The following is a 16,996-nucleotide window of genomic DNA, read 5'->3' on the forward strand; positions in this document are numbered from 1 at the left end:
GCTTAGGACACGGATCCAATACGCAGAGGCCCTTAGAACTTTACTGTGTTGTGGCTTTATTATTATTATATTTAACAGGAACACCTGTACCAAAACACGATTAAAGAGCTGCACCGCCTCCAAAGATCACACGATACCCTCGCGGAACGTATTGGAGCTCCCGAACCGACCAAAACTGTGCGCTCCTTACACTCGGAGATGGAAACAGAGCCGGAGGAAGAGGGTTGGTTGAGGAGTGAAGCGGTCCAGGTGTTCAAGCAGTTGAGAAGTCTTGCGTTACAGCTGAACACGGGACATGATGATGATTCTGGTAAGTTAATACATATTTATATAGGTCACAATACTTTGGAACTATGGGGGGCCAAAACTGTACGCTCCTTACACTCGGGGATGGAAACAGACCCAAGAGGGTTGGTTAAAAAGTAAAGCGGTGCAAGTGTTCATTGTTCAAGCAGTTGAGAAACCTCGCGTTACAACTGAACACGGGACATGATGATGATTCTGGTAAGTTCATATTTACATAGACCAGGAATGAACGTTGTCTGGTCACTGATGTATAAAATTAGGGTGGACTATAGACGAAGTGGTTGGTATTACAACATGCGCAGATAAATAATTGAAAAAGACGTGTGGCACTCGGGGACTGCCGCGGTAAAGCTATTGCATGCTATGCCTTCAAGCCACACCTCCGCGCCCGTCCCCGTGGGGAGCGTGAGGTTGTTTCGTTACGGAATTTCTCGATTCGTTCCCCGCGCTCAAGGCCCGCGATAGAAGCTATGCAATAGCTTAAAAATCAATTTATTTCCTGCGCGCTCGCCTGGTCTCGAACCCCGGACTTATGATTTGAAGTCCGAGGTCTCACCACTGAGCCACCACTGCACTTATACCAGATACCTTACTAAATTAATAACGGTAAATTAAGAATTTTGGGATTGGATAACCATTTTTAGGGTTAAGACCATTTGGAGTTAAAAAAATTCTCAATTTCTCAATAAAAATTAGTAATCATTTTTTAACAATTAGTTTCTATGGGTTTTATATTGATAGATATCTGCCTTATATCTGCTATACGCTAAAATTCCCTTCTTTATGTAGTGAATATTTTGAAACAGTTTTCTGGTATTTTCCCTAATTACATCCATAATTATTACAATGGTATTTCAACAATTTTTCAACAATTTCTGTTGTTTGCTGCGATGCGATTTTGCCCAACATGTAATGTGCAGGCTCAGCGAACCTCAACTAATTAAACACGATATGATAATAACAAATCTTATGTAATGTGCTCTGAATGAAATTTGTTATATAAAGTCTCTATTATCACATAGCAGTAATGTAAAAAAACCTTCGCCATACAGCATGATGTCATATAGTTCAACTTAAATCAAGCAATGGATAAAGCGCGTCACACACGGTGAAGATACTATAATACACACACCGGCACAATTAGCGGAACACAAACCGATGTGCGAGAACATCGTCTGGGATTTGAACGAATGGCAGCAGGTTCTCTTTACTGATGAGTGCAGAGTTCTTTTAAAACAGATCGATGGGAGACAGCGAATATGGAGACGCAAAGGAGAACGCCACATACAGTCTAATTTTGAACACACAGTGGCTTATGGTGGCGGCTTGATTATGGTTTGGGGAGGGATATGTTTGGGAGCTCGCACGGAGTTAGTGATAGTCACAGGAGGGACCATGACAGCAGATCGATACATCAGAGACATTTTAGAAGAACATGTTGTACCATTTGCGCCATTTATTGGTGACGACTTTATTCTAATACAAGATAATGCTCGTGCTCGTAGTGCACAATCGGTACATGCATATCTGAGCCACGTAGGTATACCGGTAATGCAGTGGCCAGCAAATTCCCCCAATATGAATCCAATAGAGCATGTCTGGGACTTGCTAAAAAGAAGGGTTAAATCCAGAATGCCAGCCCCCAACAATCTGAATGAACTTGAAAACGCATTACTTGAGAAGTGGGAGCGGTTGCCTCAAGAAATCATCGATAACATAATCTGTAGCATGCCCAGACGAATGAAAACCGTAATCAGAGCAAGAGGGGGAAACACTCGATATTAATTTTGCTTTAATTTTATTGTTAAATCATTTAATGCATACTTTTTTTATTTTTTGTGATGGTTCATAATTATCCAAAAATTTCACTTATTTCAAATTTCTTTATTTTTTCAATAAAAAATAACGAAGACTTTTCAAAGTCGTTGTTAAAAGATGTTAATCAATTTGTTAGTTTGTGTCTAATTACATTTTCGTCAAAAATATGCGTTATTATCTCATAGTCTCACTTTTTTTTCTGTTCCGCTAATTGTGCCGGTGTGTATATTTTATCTTAAGATACTGTTATATTTTATATTACAGTATCTTAACGCATCCGGTATCAGCGTTCGGACCATCATTTTTCTTTTTGTCATTACGTACTAAGACCCCTGTAGAACCGCCATCCTGTTACAAATGACGCGAAATTTTGTGGGTCATTTGTAACAGGATGGCGGTTCTACAGGGGTCTTAGTACGTAATGACAAAAAGAAAAATGATGGTCCGAACGCTGATACCGGATGCGTTAAGATACTGTAATATAAAAAAATTTGGAAAATCCAAAAGTGCACGCCTCATAATTTTTTTTAATAATTATTTATTAATTATTATTTTTGTTTATTTAATAACAATTAAACCACATCGAATCAGACCCTGAAAAATGAAAGGGTTCTATTCCTGAGCATACTCAAGCGTAAGAGAAAAAAAAAGACTCGATTAGTAAAGTATTTCGGTCGCTATCGTGTTAACAAGAAAATCCTCCGCACATACAGACACACGGACGTCCAAGACAGAACTTTTTTAAACTGTTTTTTAACTAGTTTAAATAACAAAAATGACATCAAAAATATCATGAATGTTAAAAATAGTGTTTTTTCTTAATATGTGTGTGTATGTATTATCTTACAAGTGCAATGTATGATACATAAAGACATTTTAAGTCAGAGAGAAAAATCAGATGTTTTGCGCGAAGTGACAGTAGTACCCACCTCAACGCTTCGCTTATGAGGCGTGCAATATAACAGTATCTTAAGATAAAATATGTATTATAGTATCTTCACCGTGTGTGACGCGCTTTAAGGGCGGGTTTATTTCCTGCATCTAGAATCTAATTTTTCCTGTTCCTTATTGTTTATTTTTAAACATTTAAAATGTATTTGAATCAGCGATCGGCCTAGTCATTCAATTCAATGTTCAATGAACGTGCTAGTCAGTCCTTGTTGCTCTTGTTTTTAAACGACACTCCTGAAAAGGAAGATTCTCAATTCGTAGCGTTTTTTGTTTGTTCTATGTATTTTATGAGACTGTATAAAAATAATATTACTGTCTTATAAATTGAATCAAGTATATTCAAAGGTTAGCTGTATTACTGCATTTCTTCCTTATAAATTCAATGCCGTGACTGTCCGTGCCATCCGCAACATTGTGACGTCATCATATTTGATACGATGGATTCATATGCTATCTCTGTATTGGAATATTTGTTTCTCATTTTTGAGAAAAGATTTTGTTCGACACGAGGGCAAATTCTGTACAAATACGATTTTTGGGTGAAATTATAACAAATCATTGTATTAAACTTTCACGATGATAAAATTAGTAAGATGGGATATAAACTCATATTATAAATGCTGAATTTGTTTGTTTGTCCTTAGGTTATGTCGCATCGAAGCGATTTTTTGATATGATTTTTGTGTCTGGAGATAGATTATAGAGTCAATATTGAGTCAATAGCTACGGTCTACTTTTTACGGTGAATTTATTTGACTACGTGAACGGAAAACTACTATTAAACAAACTTAATATAATATTATTTACAAATATAACTTAAAACGCAAACTCCGTTAAGCACCTGATACTTAAACAATACCCGTCAAGTAGCTAAGTTAATCAAGTTGAGACGTAGTAACTCCACTTTTTTAGCCTGCACTTGATGTTTCAGTTAGGGTTGCCAATTCATATAATTTAGTATTCATTTTATGAAAATTTTATAGGAAAATAATATTATATATGACAATGCATAGGTATCTACATTATATAATATTCTGCATAATTTAGATCTTACAAAATTTTTATTGAGAAGTATCTACATTAGGCATACACTACATGCAATGTGACCTAATATTAAAATGTAAAACATTGAGAACAACATGCCATAGAAGTAATTAATGCGTTGCTTTAATATATTTAACAGCACCAGTTAAATTTCATATTTTATTATAATAGTTCATATTAATAATCACTTGAAAATTTAATAAAATCCCTGAAAATATTCAACAGTTTATCAATTTTTTTCTCATTTCGCTAAAAACCATGAAGGTTGACAACCCTACTTACATGGGGTTATAATCCAGTCCGTCTGTTATAAAACCGGGTCTATTACATTTAGCTGTTCCTCTGTCTGTACGTAATTTTATTGGCATTATCTAGCACTTAGATAAAGATATATTTCCTAGATAACAGTCAACAAGTAAGATTATCTGGATATATTTTGATGCCATTTTTTACAGATTAGATAATAAATATTGTGAATATAATATAAAATTTATTTTGCAAGAAGTAATGACAAATGATTCTAGAATCAGATAAAAATAGAAATACATATATTTCACATATTTATACACATCACAACCCCACCATAAACTAAACACTATACAGGATGTAATCGTTAAGTGTGCACAGGCGATTATTTCGTAACTATTGCAGTTATCAAAAAACTTTAAACTGATATCGAAAGCCCTTTACCTAATGAGTAAAATGACAATAAAACCTTTTTTTTAACCGACTTCAAAAAAAAGGAGGAGGTTATCAATTCGGCCGGTATGTTTTTTTTTTTTTTTTTTTTATGTATGTACACCGATTACTCCGTGGTTTCTGAACCGATTTACGTGATTCTTTTTTTGTTCGATGCGGGATGGTGTCGAATTGGTCCCATAAAAATTTTATTTGGATAGGCCCAGTAGTTTTTTTTTTATGAGCATTTTTGTCTGTATTTGTAAATGTTGCAAGTGCAAGTTTGAAGTCGGTTGTTTTTAACGCAGTTATTGACTTGTTAATAAAACGAGACATATCCAAAAATGTTACATTAAACACTCCTGATAATATATAGCCTATACTCTATAGTCTATAGCCTTCCTCGATAAAAGCTATCTAACACCGAAATAATTTTTCAATTCGAACCAGTAGTTCCTGAGATTAGCGCGTTCAAACACACAAACTCTTCAGCTTTATAATATTAGTATAGATTAACATAGCCCACACCCTCTAGAGCAATATTCTAAACATTCTAATCACATATTTTACATACAACCCTAAGTATATATGATATAAAACATTTTTGAAATTACCAACCTATTTATAAGAGCGATGTAATTCGATAGGAGATGACAAATACAATAATTACAAAACAAATCATTCCACGCATTTTTATATAATGAGTACATTACACACATATGCAAATAGCTATGTACTTGCTTAACCTTATCGTGTCACTAATTTAGATCGTGAAAGTTACGTTATGTATGAATTATTACAAATTTCGTATCTAGCTTATTCGCTAAGTTTTGTCATAGGCTAAATTAATTCAACTTGCTCATTTACATCTAAAAAATGCGTAATCATAAAAATGTATGCGTTTTATAAGCAAGAGGTCTTGCAAATTATGTAACTAAAGAATCATGGTCTTACCACAAAACAATTTAAACACAGTTTAACTTTAAACAGGGGATCTGTCACTTTAATAGTTGTCTATGTGAAATACGACAAAACCAGATTACAGAGAACCCGCGCTTAAAGTTAAACCCTGTCTAAAGTTTTTTGTGGTAAGACAGTCAAAGTTTAAAGTTTTAGTAACATGTATCTATCGCTTTAAAATCCTATCTACTGATATTATAAATGTAAAAGTATAAAAATGTATAAATAAATAAATAAATAGTTCAGGACAATTTTCAAACACGGCACGATCTGTACTAAGCTTTCGCTTGTGTTATGGAAACCAGATGGCTGATAAACATACATATATAAATTTAAATAAATACTTATATAGATAATTAAAACCCAGACACAGAGCAAACATCTATGTTCATCACACAAATATTTTCCACGGGTGGGAATCGAACGCACGACCTCTGGCTTGGAAGGCAGGGCCACTACCAACCAAGCCAACTGGTCATGGATGTATGGATGTAATTTTTGTTGAAATTTTACGCAATTATGGCTGATCAGATGTGTATGAAATTTTGTACAGTAATAGATTATCGTCTGGATTAATATAGTCGGTCCGCGTCATTGAAATGTAGATGCTATAAAAATATTAAGCTTCCCTCCGGTTTTCGGTCATGAATTTAATATAGAGTACAAGTAAGTCTCAGTATTTATTTACATTAGGTGCCAAAATTCGCAACAGCATTCATTTTCTTCACTGAATCTAACTTTATCTATATTATTATTAATATTATAAAGAGGAAAGGTTTGTATGTATGTAATATGTATGTATGTATGTATGGTTTTCACGCATAAACTACTGGACCCATTTTGATGAAATTTGGCACAGATAATCTTTAGACCCTGAGAAAGAACATAGGCTACCTTTTATTGCGAAATATGTACCACGGGCGAAGCCGGGGCGGACCGCTTGTTCAAGATAAAACAACATAAAATTCATCACTGGTCCGTTTTAGTGTTGACAAACATCGTGACACGAGATATTTTTTATATAGATGTTACATAATACTTATGTATTGTTACAGTCTAGATTGACTGAGCATTAGGCTTTCACAACTTTCAACGTGATTAAGCCGATATTGTGGAGACATTATGGAGACAATGATCGCGGGTTCGATTCCTGGTTAGTGCAAAATGTAAAATAGATGGATTTTTTATAGTTCGTCTTATTAGAAATTGGTCAGCATAAGTTGAAACATGTTTTTATCATGCTTATTTTTCTATGGATTTTTTTAAATATCAGCAAAGGTTAATATAACCCACGTCACCGAAGGTCGTCTACGATATTTCCTATGGTGCTTGCATAGGAAAATGTTAGGAAAAATCAAAATTAATTCAAATTCAGAATTATCTGATGAAGTGTTAAAATAATGAGAATTATGATACAAAGCAAATAAACATGTTTGCACAACACCGACTTGCTACACAACTAAGTACCTAAATAAGGTACACAAACGGATACCACCATCGAAATTTCCGTCCCTAATTGCTCTATCGAAATGATCCATACCCAAAAGGTTCATTCTTTTTGACCATTTGGTACAGTCCACAGATTAGCGCCAGGTTCAACACCCGGGTTGTCAACCTCTAACAATAGGACTGACCTTTCGTCACGAATGCTAACTGCACTTCACGTATCGCTTGTTTTATCTAGATTATGGGCGGAAATTTTAGTAAAACTAGATACGAGATTAATGAGTAGCCTATATGTTTATCTGTATGTTTTTCTGTATGTCCTAATTCCTATCTGTCCTTTGAGTCATTTTTCTTGGGCATTTTATTAAGAACATCATTAATATTCTTCGGTGTGTCCTTGGTCTACTATGAAATTAGAAAATACTAGATTTTTTTGGTGTAAAACGAAGTGCCTTGGCTCTAAAGAGCACGGAAAAGCATAATTGTAATGTAAATTTCAGTAAAACATTCCTTTAATTGAAGTTTTCCAGAAGATTTTAGGATATAAGTACTGGTATTTTTTACCATTCTTGAGGAGCAACATAAAAGTTTCAATTTATTAGACTGACAACTAGGTAGTTGGGTTTTGGAACTCTAAAGTTCGAAACAATAACCTAATTGTCTTCTAACCTACATCTGTTATTGATAGAAACTGCTTCATATTTTATATTAAAAACAGGACCATCGAACAAATATATTTCTTTGTTTCCAACCCGGTTGCCTGGCAACGGATGTCATTGATTTAACCTTAAATGAGGTTGTTAAACGCTGAAATTTATTACTTCTAAATTTGGAGCAAATTGGAACTTTCTACTGAACTGTAATAGGGTAGGAGCTATGACGTGGCCTGACCAAAAAATAACCATGAGACTGTTTCGGGTTATTGCAATTTATCGTGTACCATATTCTAGAACTTCTCTTTTGTTTATCAATTGTAGGGTTGGTTTCCTTGGTCTACAATATCTTTAATTTATACCTTTCTCGTCACAGTAGGTAAGTAAAAAAAAAAAAAAATAAATATGAAAATAATCGTGAAAACATGCAATAAGGAATATGAGATAGCTTTGATTTGTGCACAAGACTTTGTATCAAATTAATATTAAGACCCTGATTTACGTAGCGTAAAGATAATGCTCCAAATTAACAAGATAAAGTGGTTTCCGTTTCTGTTCAATTTGAAATTCAATATAGGAAATTGTAAATCTAAGCTTATCGATCTACCGTCAAGTGATCAAATCTGCAGAATGCGGATTACTGTCAACTTAACGATTTTACACGCTTCTCACTTATATTATGTGGAGAGAGTTGTGATGGTCCAATAAATGATAATGCAACTGACACTCTAATATGGTAAATGGTAATTGACTTTGAATTAATAAGATGTTCTATAAGACTTGTCTTGTAAATGGACAAAACACAGGAGGTGTTTTGCCAATTACCCTCTGTCTGTCTGTCTGTCTATACTATGATCCAATCTATTTAAGTAATTTCAGAGCCTTTGCAAGACGACATGGCAACAATCAGCTTAAATTTATTGCAAATTAGGACAGGTTCACCTTATTATAAAATCTCTTGCAAAAGACACGTTTTTAATTGGCAAATTCAACCTTCTAAATACGTTATATCAAAACAGCTATACGTGGTTGCTAAATGCGGAATCTGAGATTCTCACTGTCACGATCTCTTAAGAAATCGTTGACATCGTGTTGACATAGTATTTTATATCTTTAACTATGCGTGCCCCGCGGTTTTACCCACCGGTTCATTGCGAATCGTTACGCATGCATTGTTTGGTTTCTTTTTGGTTATTTCAAGCGTATTCAAGGAGGTTGTGACAAGGTGTTAGATAGAGTTTGAGAGATAATTTTAACTACTGCTCCGTTCCTATTGATCATAGCGTGATATTACATAGCCTACCTCGATGTATAAACTTAGTAGATCCTGAACTTAGTGCATATCACCAAATAAACAAATTGTTCAGCTTTATAAATCAAATTTTCTAAATACATAAAATTCTAAGTTACAATAAGTTGTCTACCTCAGAAATAAATTGACCGATGATTATGAAATACACACATCAACAAAATCTATGTGTAAATAATCATTCGTGAACATTGCATGACACATAATATAGGAAGTGTGTGTCCTGGCTAAACATGTTATAACGATTCTAAAATTCTTCTAAAGAAGGCTAACTGAATGTTTGTGTTTATAGCTATAAATATTCCTATCCTTCATTACAGGTCTCCACTCAGACCTATCAATATCCTCGCTTGACGGAGACGAAGGTGAGACCCTCCGTCGTGGAGCCCTCCTAGCCGCGTGCGCGGACGCAGTCGCCGCGTACGCGACGCTCGAAGGGTCACGAGTGAGGGACTCGATCGCCGCGCACGCACGACGGGCGATGGAGCGAGAGAGACAGATTGATGAGAAGAATGAGATGATCGCTGAGCTGTCATCTAAGGTATGTTTGTAAAAAATTTTTTTTTTTTCAATTTTTTGTGGATTTTTTGTGTTTATGTTTAAGTTTAGGGGTATTGTAGTGTTGGCATTGTGAAAAGTGGAGATGAATAAATTAAACAGAATTAGGAATATACTATTTGGCAATAATTATTATGGTTATTGGTTATGACTATGTTAGAATTTAGGATGCGTGGTCAAGGACAAACTGTTCTTTAAATTGGTTAAAAGTTTATTTTACAATGAAAAACATGTGTTACATCAATATATCAAAATGTAACAATATTATTGTTGTTTTGAGTGTACCTACTTTCAATTCTAGCATATCAAACTTCGAGACAAAATAATATGTACATAATTACTTTAATACTGTTATTCTACATTGAGCTTGTACGTTTTCTACGACACTCTAACACTATAATCAGAAAAGAGAATATCCCAACAGTTTTTAGGTGTTTTTAAGGAGTTAATATCTAAATCTGTTAATAATACCATTCTATTTTGTCTCGTCACTATAATCAAAGGGAACATTAGAAGATACATTGCACAAATACGATTGTGTGAAAAATTCGTTTCAATATTTACGTAAGCCAAAATTACGGCTGATAATCTGAGTTACAACATGATTGCAGTCCGATCGAATCATCGAAGTTTTATGTATTTGCGATAAGTAATCGATGTTTGGTTTATTTCCATTAGAATTTGCATCATTTTGGCAATGGTTTTATCCCAATTTGCAACATTTTTAAATTAAGTTTTGTTAAATTTGATTGGGTTTTATTTATTACTAGCGGTCCGCCCCGGCTTCCCCCGTGGTACATGTTTACGTTTTCTCTACATAAGAACCATCCTCGTACTTCAAGGAATATAATAAAAAAAGAATTATCGAAATCGGTTCAGCCGTTCTCGAGTTATGCGCTTACCAACACATTTTGCGATTCATTTTTATATTATAGATAGATAGACTAGCGGTCCGCCCCGGCTTCGCCCGTGGTACATAATATTTACGTTTTCTCTACATAAGAACCATCCTCGTACTTCAAGGAATATAATAAAAAAAAGAATTATCGAAATCGGTTCAGCCGTTCTCGAGTTATGCGCTTACCAACACATTTTGCGATTCATTTTTATATATAAGAAGAAGATGTGTTGAATAAGAGTACTGAAAGAATGGTTAGGAAAGAATAAGTTTTTATATTTTATGAAAATTGGAATTGTATAATCTGACTTATGGTTCACATATTTATACTAAAAATACACTGCTTATGAATTTAGTTGAAAATAATAATAAAAACGGTTTCCTCCTAAAAAATATACCTACAAAATACATTTTGATATAGCAGTTCCGAGGATAAACGCATTTAATCTATATAACATTCTAACAAGTAACAAAACAACAAAAAACTGTTCAAAAATTGTTCCATAAATGGTCAATTACACCTACATGCTCGTGAAATCGCGAATCAATTGATTTCAATCGACACACCGTTGTTCACAGTTAGTTGTTAGGTGCCAATGACTGCTTTTTACGAAAATATGCTCGAAATATTTAAGGAATAGAAAAAAGAAACGATTTTATGCGAGATTCGAACCATTTTATTTTGTATTTTTATATTGATTCAGATGGTTGTTAATTATCTCAATAGATGGCCCCTTATATATACATAAAAAGAGCGTGTCTGCCGAGCATACGTGTCAGAAGTAAAACTTCTTTGGCAAGATTCAAAGATACCAAAAATCGTCGTCTTACTCCATGACGTGACGGTATTGCCACTTATTTTAAACAATGTTATCAAACTAAACTAATAAAAATATGTTAGGATATTGATTCATTCTAATTCTCCTAGCTACGTTTACGTTGTATTAGGACAGAAATATATTCTCCTCTTTTGTTAAAAACAAATTAGAAAAAGTCGACCATTATCGTGTCTCAGAATACCAATATTCGAATTATGTTTAGATTAATTTAATTGGCATATTGAATATATGGATGAATAAAAAACAACAGGTCTGACCATAAAATCAATTTCTTATGTATATTTTAAAGTAATTTATCGATAAATTCTCGCTAAATTGATAAAATAAAAGGAAAACACACATTTAAATAATAAATATTTAAAAATTTCGCCGAGTTTTATATCGCATTAACTTAAATTCACTTTCACTAACATTTTCTAACTTTCCGGGTCACTTATTGTTTCCTTGAAAAAACTTTTGGACTATCAGTAAGAAGCATTCTGCTTAATATAATAATCGGTTACGGTTTAGCCGTTCTCAATAGATAGGTGGTAAATAATTTATAATCGCTTTAAACGTATCACCAAACTCGAAAAAACATTTTTTTTAAACTTTACATTTTGGTGTTAATTTTTTGTTTGAAAATTAGTATTTTCAGGCTTTGTTTAAAAAAGACGTAAACACGAGTAAATACGCTGGCATACATTAGTCATACACATCCTTAATCTGACATCATTTAATTTATAGAAAATATCGCCTACGCATCTGCCCACGTTTTTCTTTTAAGGATACTGACCATTTTGGCTATGGTCATTTCCTTTTTTGGCGATGTGGTCAAAATCTACATTTGGTCTTAGATCATAAAATCTGCCATTTATATACTAGCATTAATAATTTCTAAAATACCTAAAAGCGGTTCTTTAAACTTGTTGTATCAAGGTTAAATTTTATATCCTGATGAAATAAAGAATTCTAGTGAAAATGTGCGTTTATTTTTTGATAGCTTTTTATTTACACGTAAAGCGGCTGAACCGATCTAGATGAAATTTAACGTCTGTGAAGTCTGTTATAGAGTCTGATATATAAATTACTTACAAACGTTAATATGGTCCGAAAACTTTCGACCAATAAAAATCAGTTGTATCTTATAAAAATACAGCATGACCTAATGCTATTCACAAGGAAATAAAAAATATAAAAACATGTTGAATTTACATATTTACTTATATGGTATTTAAATAAAAACCATTTATTTTGAACGTCGGTTTGTGAATGTCACAAAGAAATAAATGCAGTGAAAGTGTACGGCCTTCAATTTAATATTTTTCCAAGGCCGTACTGTAGTGCTTATTTAGTTAAAAGTAAATACGGGTGTGAGATAATAGCTCGTAATTAGGTAATGGAGTCTAGTAATTGAAAGTGATTTGTATACGTTGGTATGAGTCATGGTGATGTATTACCAAATGATAATATAAAAAAATAATCGAATGAAGACATACCTTGATAAATCTACTTTTTTTTTACTATTCATTCGCTGAATATGTAATTTTAACAGATGATTTTTAAATTGCATATTATTGTCAAGCCTTTTTTTTTAAATTGGATCAAAAAAATTTTCAGAACTACGTCCAAATGCGTCTATTCTTCGAATGTTTAATTTCATTTTTTTTTTCACTTTTAGCTTGCAATCGATGCTTTCCAATCTTATTCAATTTTCCATATCATTCTCTCCACCTTTTATGTCATATAATTTTTTACGTCATTACTATGAATATATCCTTCTATAACAAAAATACCTTGTATCTAGAGGCACATCATACATACATACTTGTTTTCTTCAATAATTAAGAGTTAAAAAAAATGTCCATTTCAGCTGTCAGTAGCCGAAGTCGAACTCCGCGCAGCAGCCGAAGAACGGGATAAACTCATGAACGACGTGAACGACACGAGCCTGCAGAATGATGAGGCGGTGTCCCGCGCAAGGCAAGAGAGAGATGACGCTATCGAGAGAAAGAAGGCTGCTGAGGTTTGTGGACATCAGTTATTTATTTACCTAACGGCTTGTCCAATTTTGCAATATTTTTGGCACAGGAAAAATTTTTTGTTTAACATTTAGTAGCTAAGGCACAAAGAAGGATCTGGAGAGAAAACATAACATAGGGAAATTGTTTCATTCTTAGAAATTTTTAGTGCATTCTTAGAAACATTCACGTTTAAATTTTTATTAAGATAGGATCAGATACGAAAAGCTGTTATTGCCAAATAAACTAATCGAAATAACTTGCTTTAAGCCTATTTCTAGCGGTGGACAGAAAAAGGTTGAAGAAAACCATTCAAAAACAATATTCTTCATCATTCTTCCCTATTTTTCATTTTGTATTATCGGTCCGCTCCTTTTTGTCGCAGCGTGATGACAAATTTTTCAATTGAACCAGTCATTCATTCAATTCAAAACGAAGTCTAGTTGAATAAATAAATGTTTGAGTTTACATATGTATTTTACAAAAAAATATACCCACAACCTTTCAATTCACAGGTATCGCTGGCGAAGACCCGCGTGGAACTGATGCAGGCGAACAGCCAGCTGTACGAGGCGGTGCGACAGAAGATCGACCTGGGGCAGCAGCTCGAGCAGTGGCAGGTACGTGCTCATCATCTTCATCATCTTCTAATTATTTGAAGTCTTTTAAAATTTAACGTAAAATACAAAGACAATTAGACAACATGGTAGCTACTCGTATAGGTATTGAAGGTACCTTGATGTTTAACAGATCATCGGAGTAGTTCCAATTTTTTAAGTAAATAACACTAACCGAAGTGAAAGCATGCTTATTTTGATATCTTATAGCCTCAATTGCTATTAAGATTCAACAAAACCTACATTTAATTCTTTTTAAAGTGAAACTTTTATTACATCGTCTCAAACTTTTTGGTCTGTGTAGCGCATGTCGCGTGACGGTCGAACCGTACGATAATTATCGTACAAATACGATAATTTTGTGCCTAAGTTTCACTTTTACCGTGGTTTCATAAAACCACACAACATTTTTTTTATTTATTCATTGTTTTTAACACCAAATATAATTAAATGTTTCCAGATGGACATGCAAGAGCTAATAGAAGAGCAGATGAAACACAAGCTAACATCGGAGAAACGTCGCAAGTTACCTGCGCCTGCGCCGACTCCGAGCCGTGCGAGTAGATTGTTGGGTTTGTTCCATCGGTGATGAGAACATCCTGTATATGACATTTATAAATATATATTAATATGAAATTTTCGATCATTGTCATTATAAATACAGTGGTGGACGGTTAATTAGAAACACGTAACACGATGAAGTAGGCATCGTATTTATTTAAAACTAGCAGTCCGCCCCGGCTTCGCCCGTGGTACATATTTACGTTTTCTCTACGTAAGAACCATCCTCATACTTCAAGGAATATAATAAAAAAAGAATTATCGAAATCGGAGCACCCGTTCTCGAGTTATGCGCTTACCAACACATTTTGCGATTCATTTTTATATATAAAGACTAGCGGTCCGCCCCGGCTTCGCCCGTGGTACATATTTACGTTTTCTCTACGTAAAAACCATCTTCTTCAAGGAATATAATAAAAAAAGAATTATTGAAATCGGACCACCCGTTCTCGAGTTATGCGCTTACCAACACATTTTGCGATTCATTTTTGTATTATAGAAGATTAATGTTACAAAGTATTGGATTAATCATTTCATATTTAGTATAGATAAACGAGTGTTCTATTACATATGAAATAATGCTTAATCTCTAATACTTTGTTACACAAATGTTAAATAAATATGATGACTACTTCATCGTGTTACGTGTTTCTAATTTACCGTCTGCCACTGTATATAACTATCAAGTTAAATTTTCAATTGTCATCGGAGACAACACCCTGTGTATGTGCATACACAATATATTATGTATTTTCAATGATATATGTGCCTTAAATTAATTTGAACATGCTGTATATTTTGTCCTCTTTCATTGGTGATCAAAAGAACATCCTGTATATTGCATACTCGAATTCACAGTTCTGTTCAAAAACACGACTTATATATGAATATACAGCATGTTCTAATTGTTATTAAATATTGTATATTATCTGTCTGCATATCCTTTACAATTTACATGATTATAATTATTTTTAAGACCCCGTATATGTTATGTATTGCAAAAATAAGATATATAAAAATAGACCAACATTTTAAAAACAGCATTGTAAGTTGTCAGGAAAAAACTTTAAATGCCTATTTAAGTAAATAAACATTTTCAAAGTTTCCCCATCTTATTGAGACTTCATTTTAAGTCATAACAAAAAGTCAAAACTTTTGACAGCTGTCAATGCCATTTTTTTTAATTCCCGCCAAATGTGCAAATATTTTTTATTTTCTACAATTTGACTTCATCGAAGTATGCGCATTCACAATGATACTCTTATAAAAATATTATTATAATTAATTTTTATCCTTATACTTATGCACGTAGTTAATTTTGTGCAATAGCACTTAAATAATATCTTTTAATTTATGAAATATTTTATAGTTGACGGTACAACATATTCCGAATTCGAATGTACATACATAACGAACGATTTTTATACAATTTTAACCGACTTCAAAAAGAAGATTTCAATGTATTTTTTTTATTATGTCGGCCATTTTGTTAACAGTCTCTAACCGTCCATTTTATGTAAATAACACATAGGTATAATTTACATATAATGCAATGCACTTAGAATTTATAGAATAGATTAGATTTTACAGGCATAGGGTGTGGTTTTTATTTAGTATTTATCTTTAATTTGATAAACTTCGAGTTTTTTTATTTATTTTAAACAAAAAAACGAAAGAGAATTATAAAAATCACAGTTTGGTCTGTGAGTTATTATTCGATTGCTTATTTTTTTTATCTAAATTATATTTGCACGTTAAAAAATTGCCGTAAAATATAATTTACTCAGTCAAGTGAAACATTTTCTATAATAATTTTACAGTATTCACACAAAGACAAAATACTAAATAAAAACTTATGCCCATAAAGGCCATCACATTATAATCATTTAATAGCCATATTATTAATAGAGACGATCTGCTACAATACGAATAAAATACTTTATGAATTCTTAACCTAAGTAAAAAAATTACAAGACGTGCCTTAGCCGAGAGAAAATTGTTTTTAAAAATAAATCACGCCTTTCTATGCCTTAAATTTTATTTTAACAACTAACTGCTCCGCGCGGTTTTACCTGCGTGGCTCAGCTTCTGTTGGTCGTAGCGTGATGATATATAGCCTATAGCCTTCCTCGATAAATGAGCTAGCTAACACCGAAAGAATTTTTCAAATCGGACCAGTAGTTCCCGAGATTAGCGCGTTCACACAAACAAACTCTTCAGCTTTATAATATTAGTATAGATTTGGCCTTATTGTAGCGTCTAAGGAGCACTAATTTAAATTTGTCGTAGAGATTATTTTATGAAATGTACTTAATTCGTAGTTTTATTTTACAAAGGTACTATTAATTACAATAAGAT

General features: G+C 33.2%; 1 protein-coding gene across 2 annotated transcripts in view; it reads left to right on the forward strand.

Moving 5' to 3' along the window:
• The window catches only part of LOC149479120 (bicaudal D-related protein homolog), an 86,432-nt gene extending 69,793 nt beyond the window's left edge, over positions 1 to 16,639 (forward strand). For both annotated transcript variants that reach the window (XM_089708838.1, XM_089708839.1), the window contains exons 5-9: positions 79 to 310; positions 9,486 to 9,706; positions 13,313 to 13,465; positions 13,976 to 14,080; positions 14,538 to 16,639. In XM_089708838.1, coding sequence (XP_089564964.1) covers positions 79 to 310; positions 9,486 to 9,706; positions 13,313 to 13,465; positions 13,976 to 14,080; positions 14,538 to 14,666 — 840 coding nt within the window. In that variant the 3' untranslated portion in view covers positions 14,667 to 16,639. The remainder of the gene's footprint in view (positions 1 to 78; positions 311 to 9,485; positions 9,707 to 13,312; positions 13,466 to 13,975; positions 14,081 to 14,537) is intronic.
• The last annotated feature ends 357 nt before the right edge of the window (positions 16,640 to 16,996 follow it).

Source organism: Colias philodice, chromosome 21 (genome assembly GCF_061535455.1).
Source record: "Colias philodice isolate Cphi_HAF_F1 chromosome 21, ilColPhil1 Martin Lab GWU primary, whole genome shotgun sequence".
Lineage (NCBI taxonomy): Eukaryota > Metazoa > Arthropoda > Insecta > Lepidoptera > Pieridae > Colias > Colias philodice.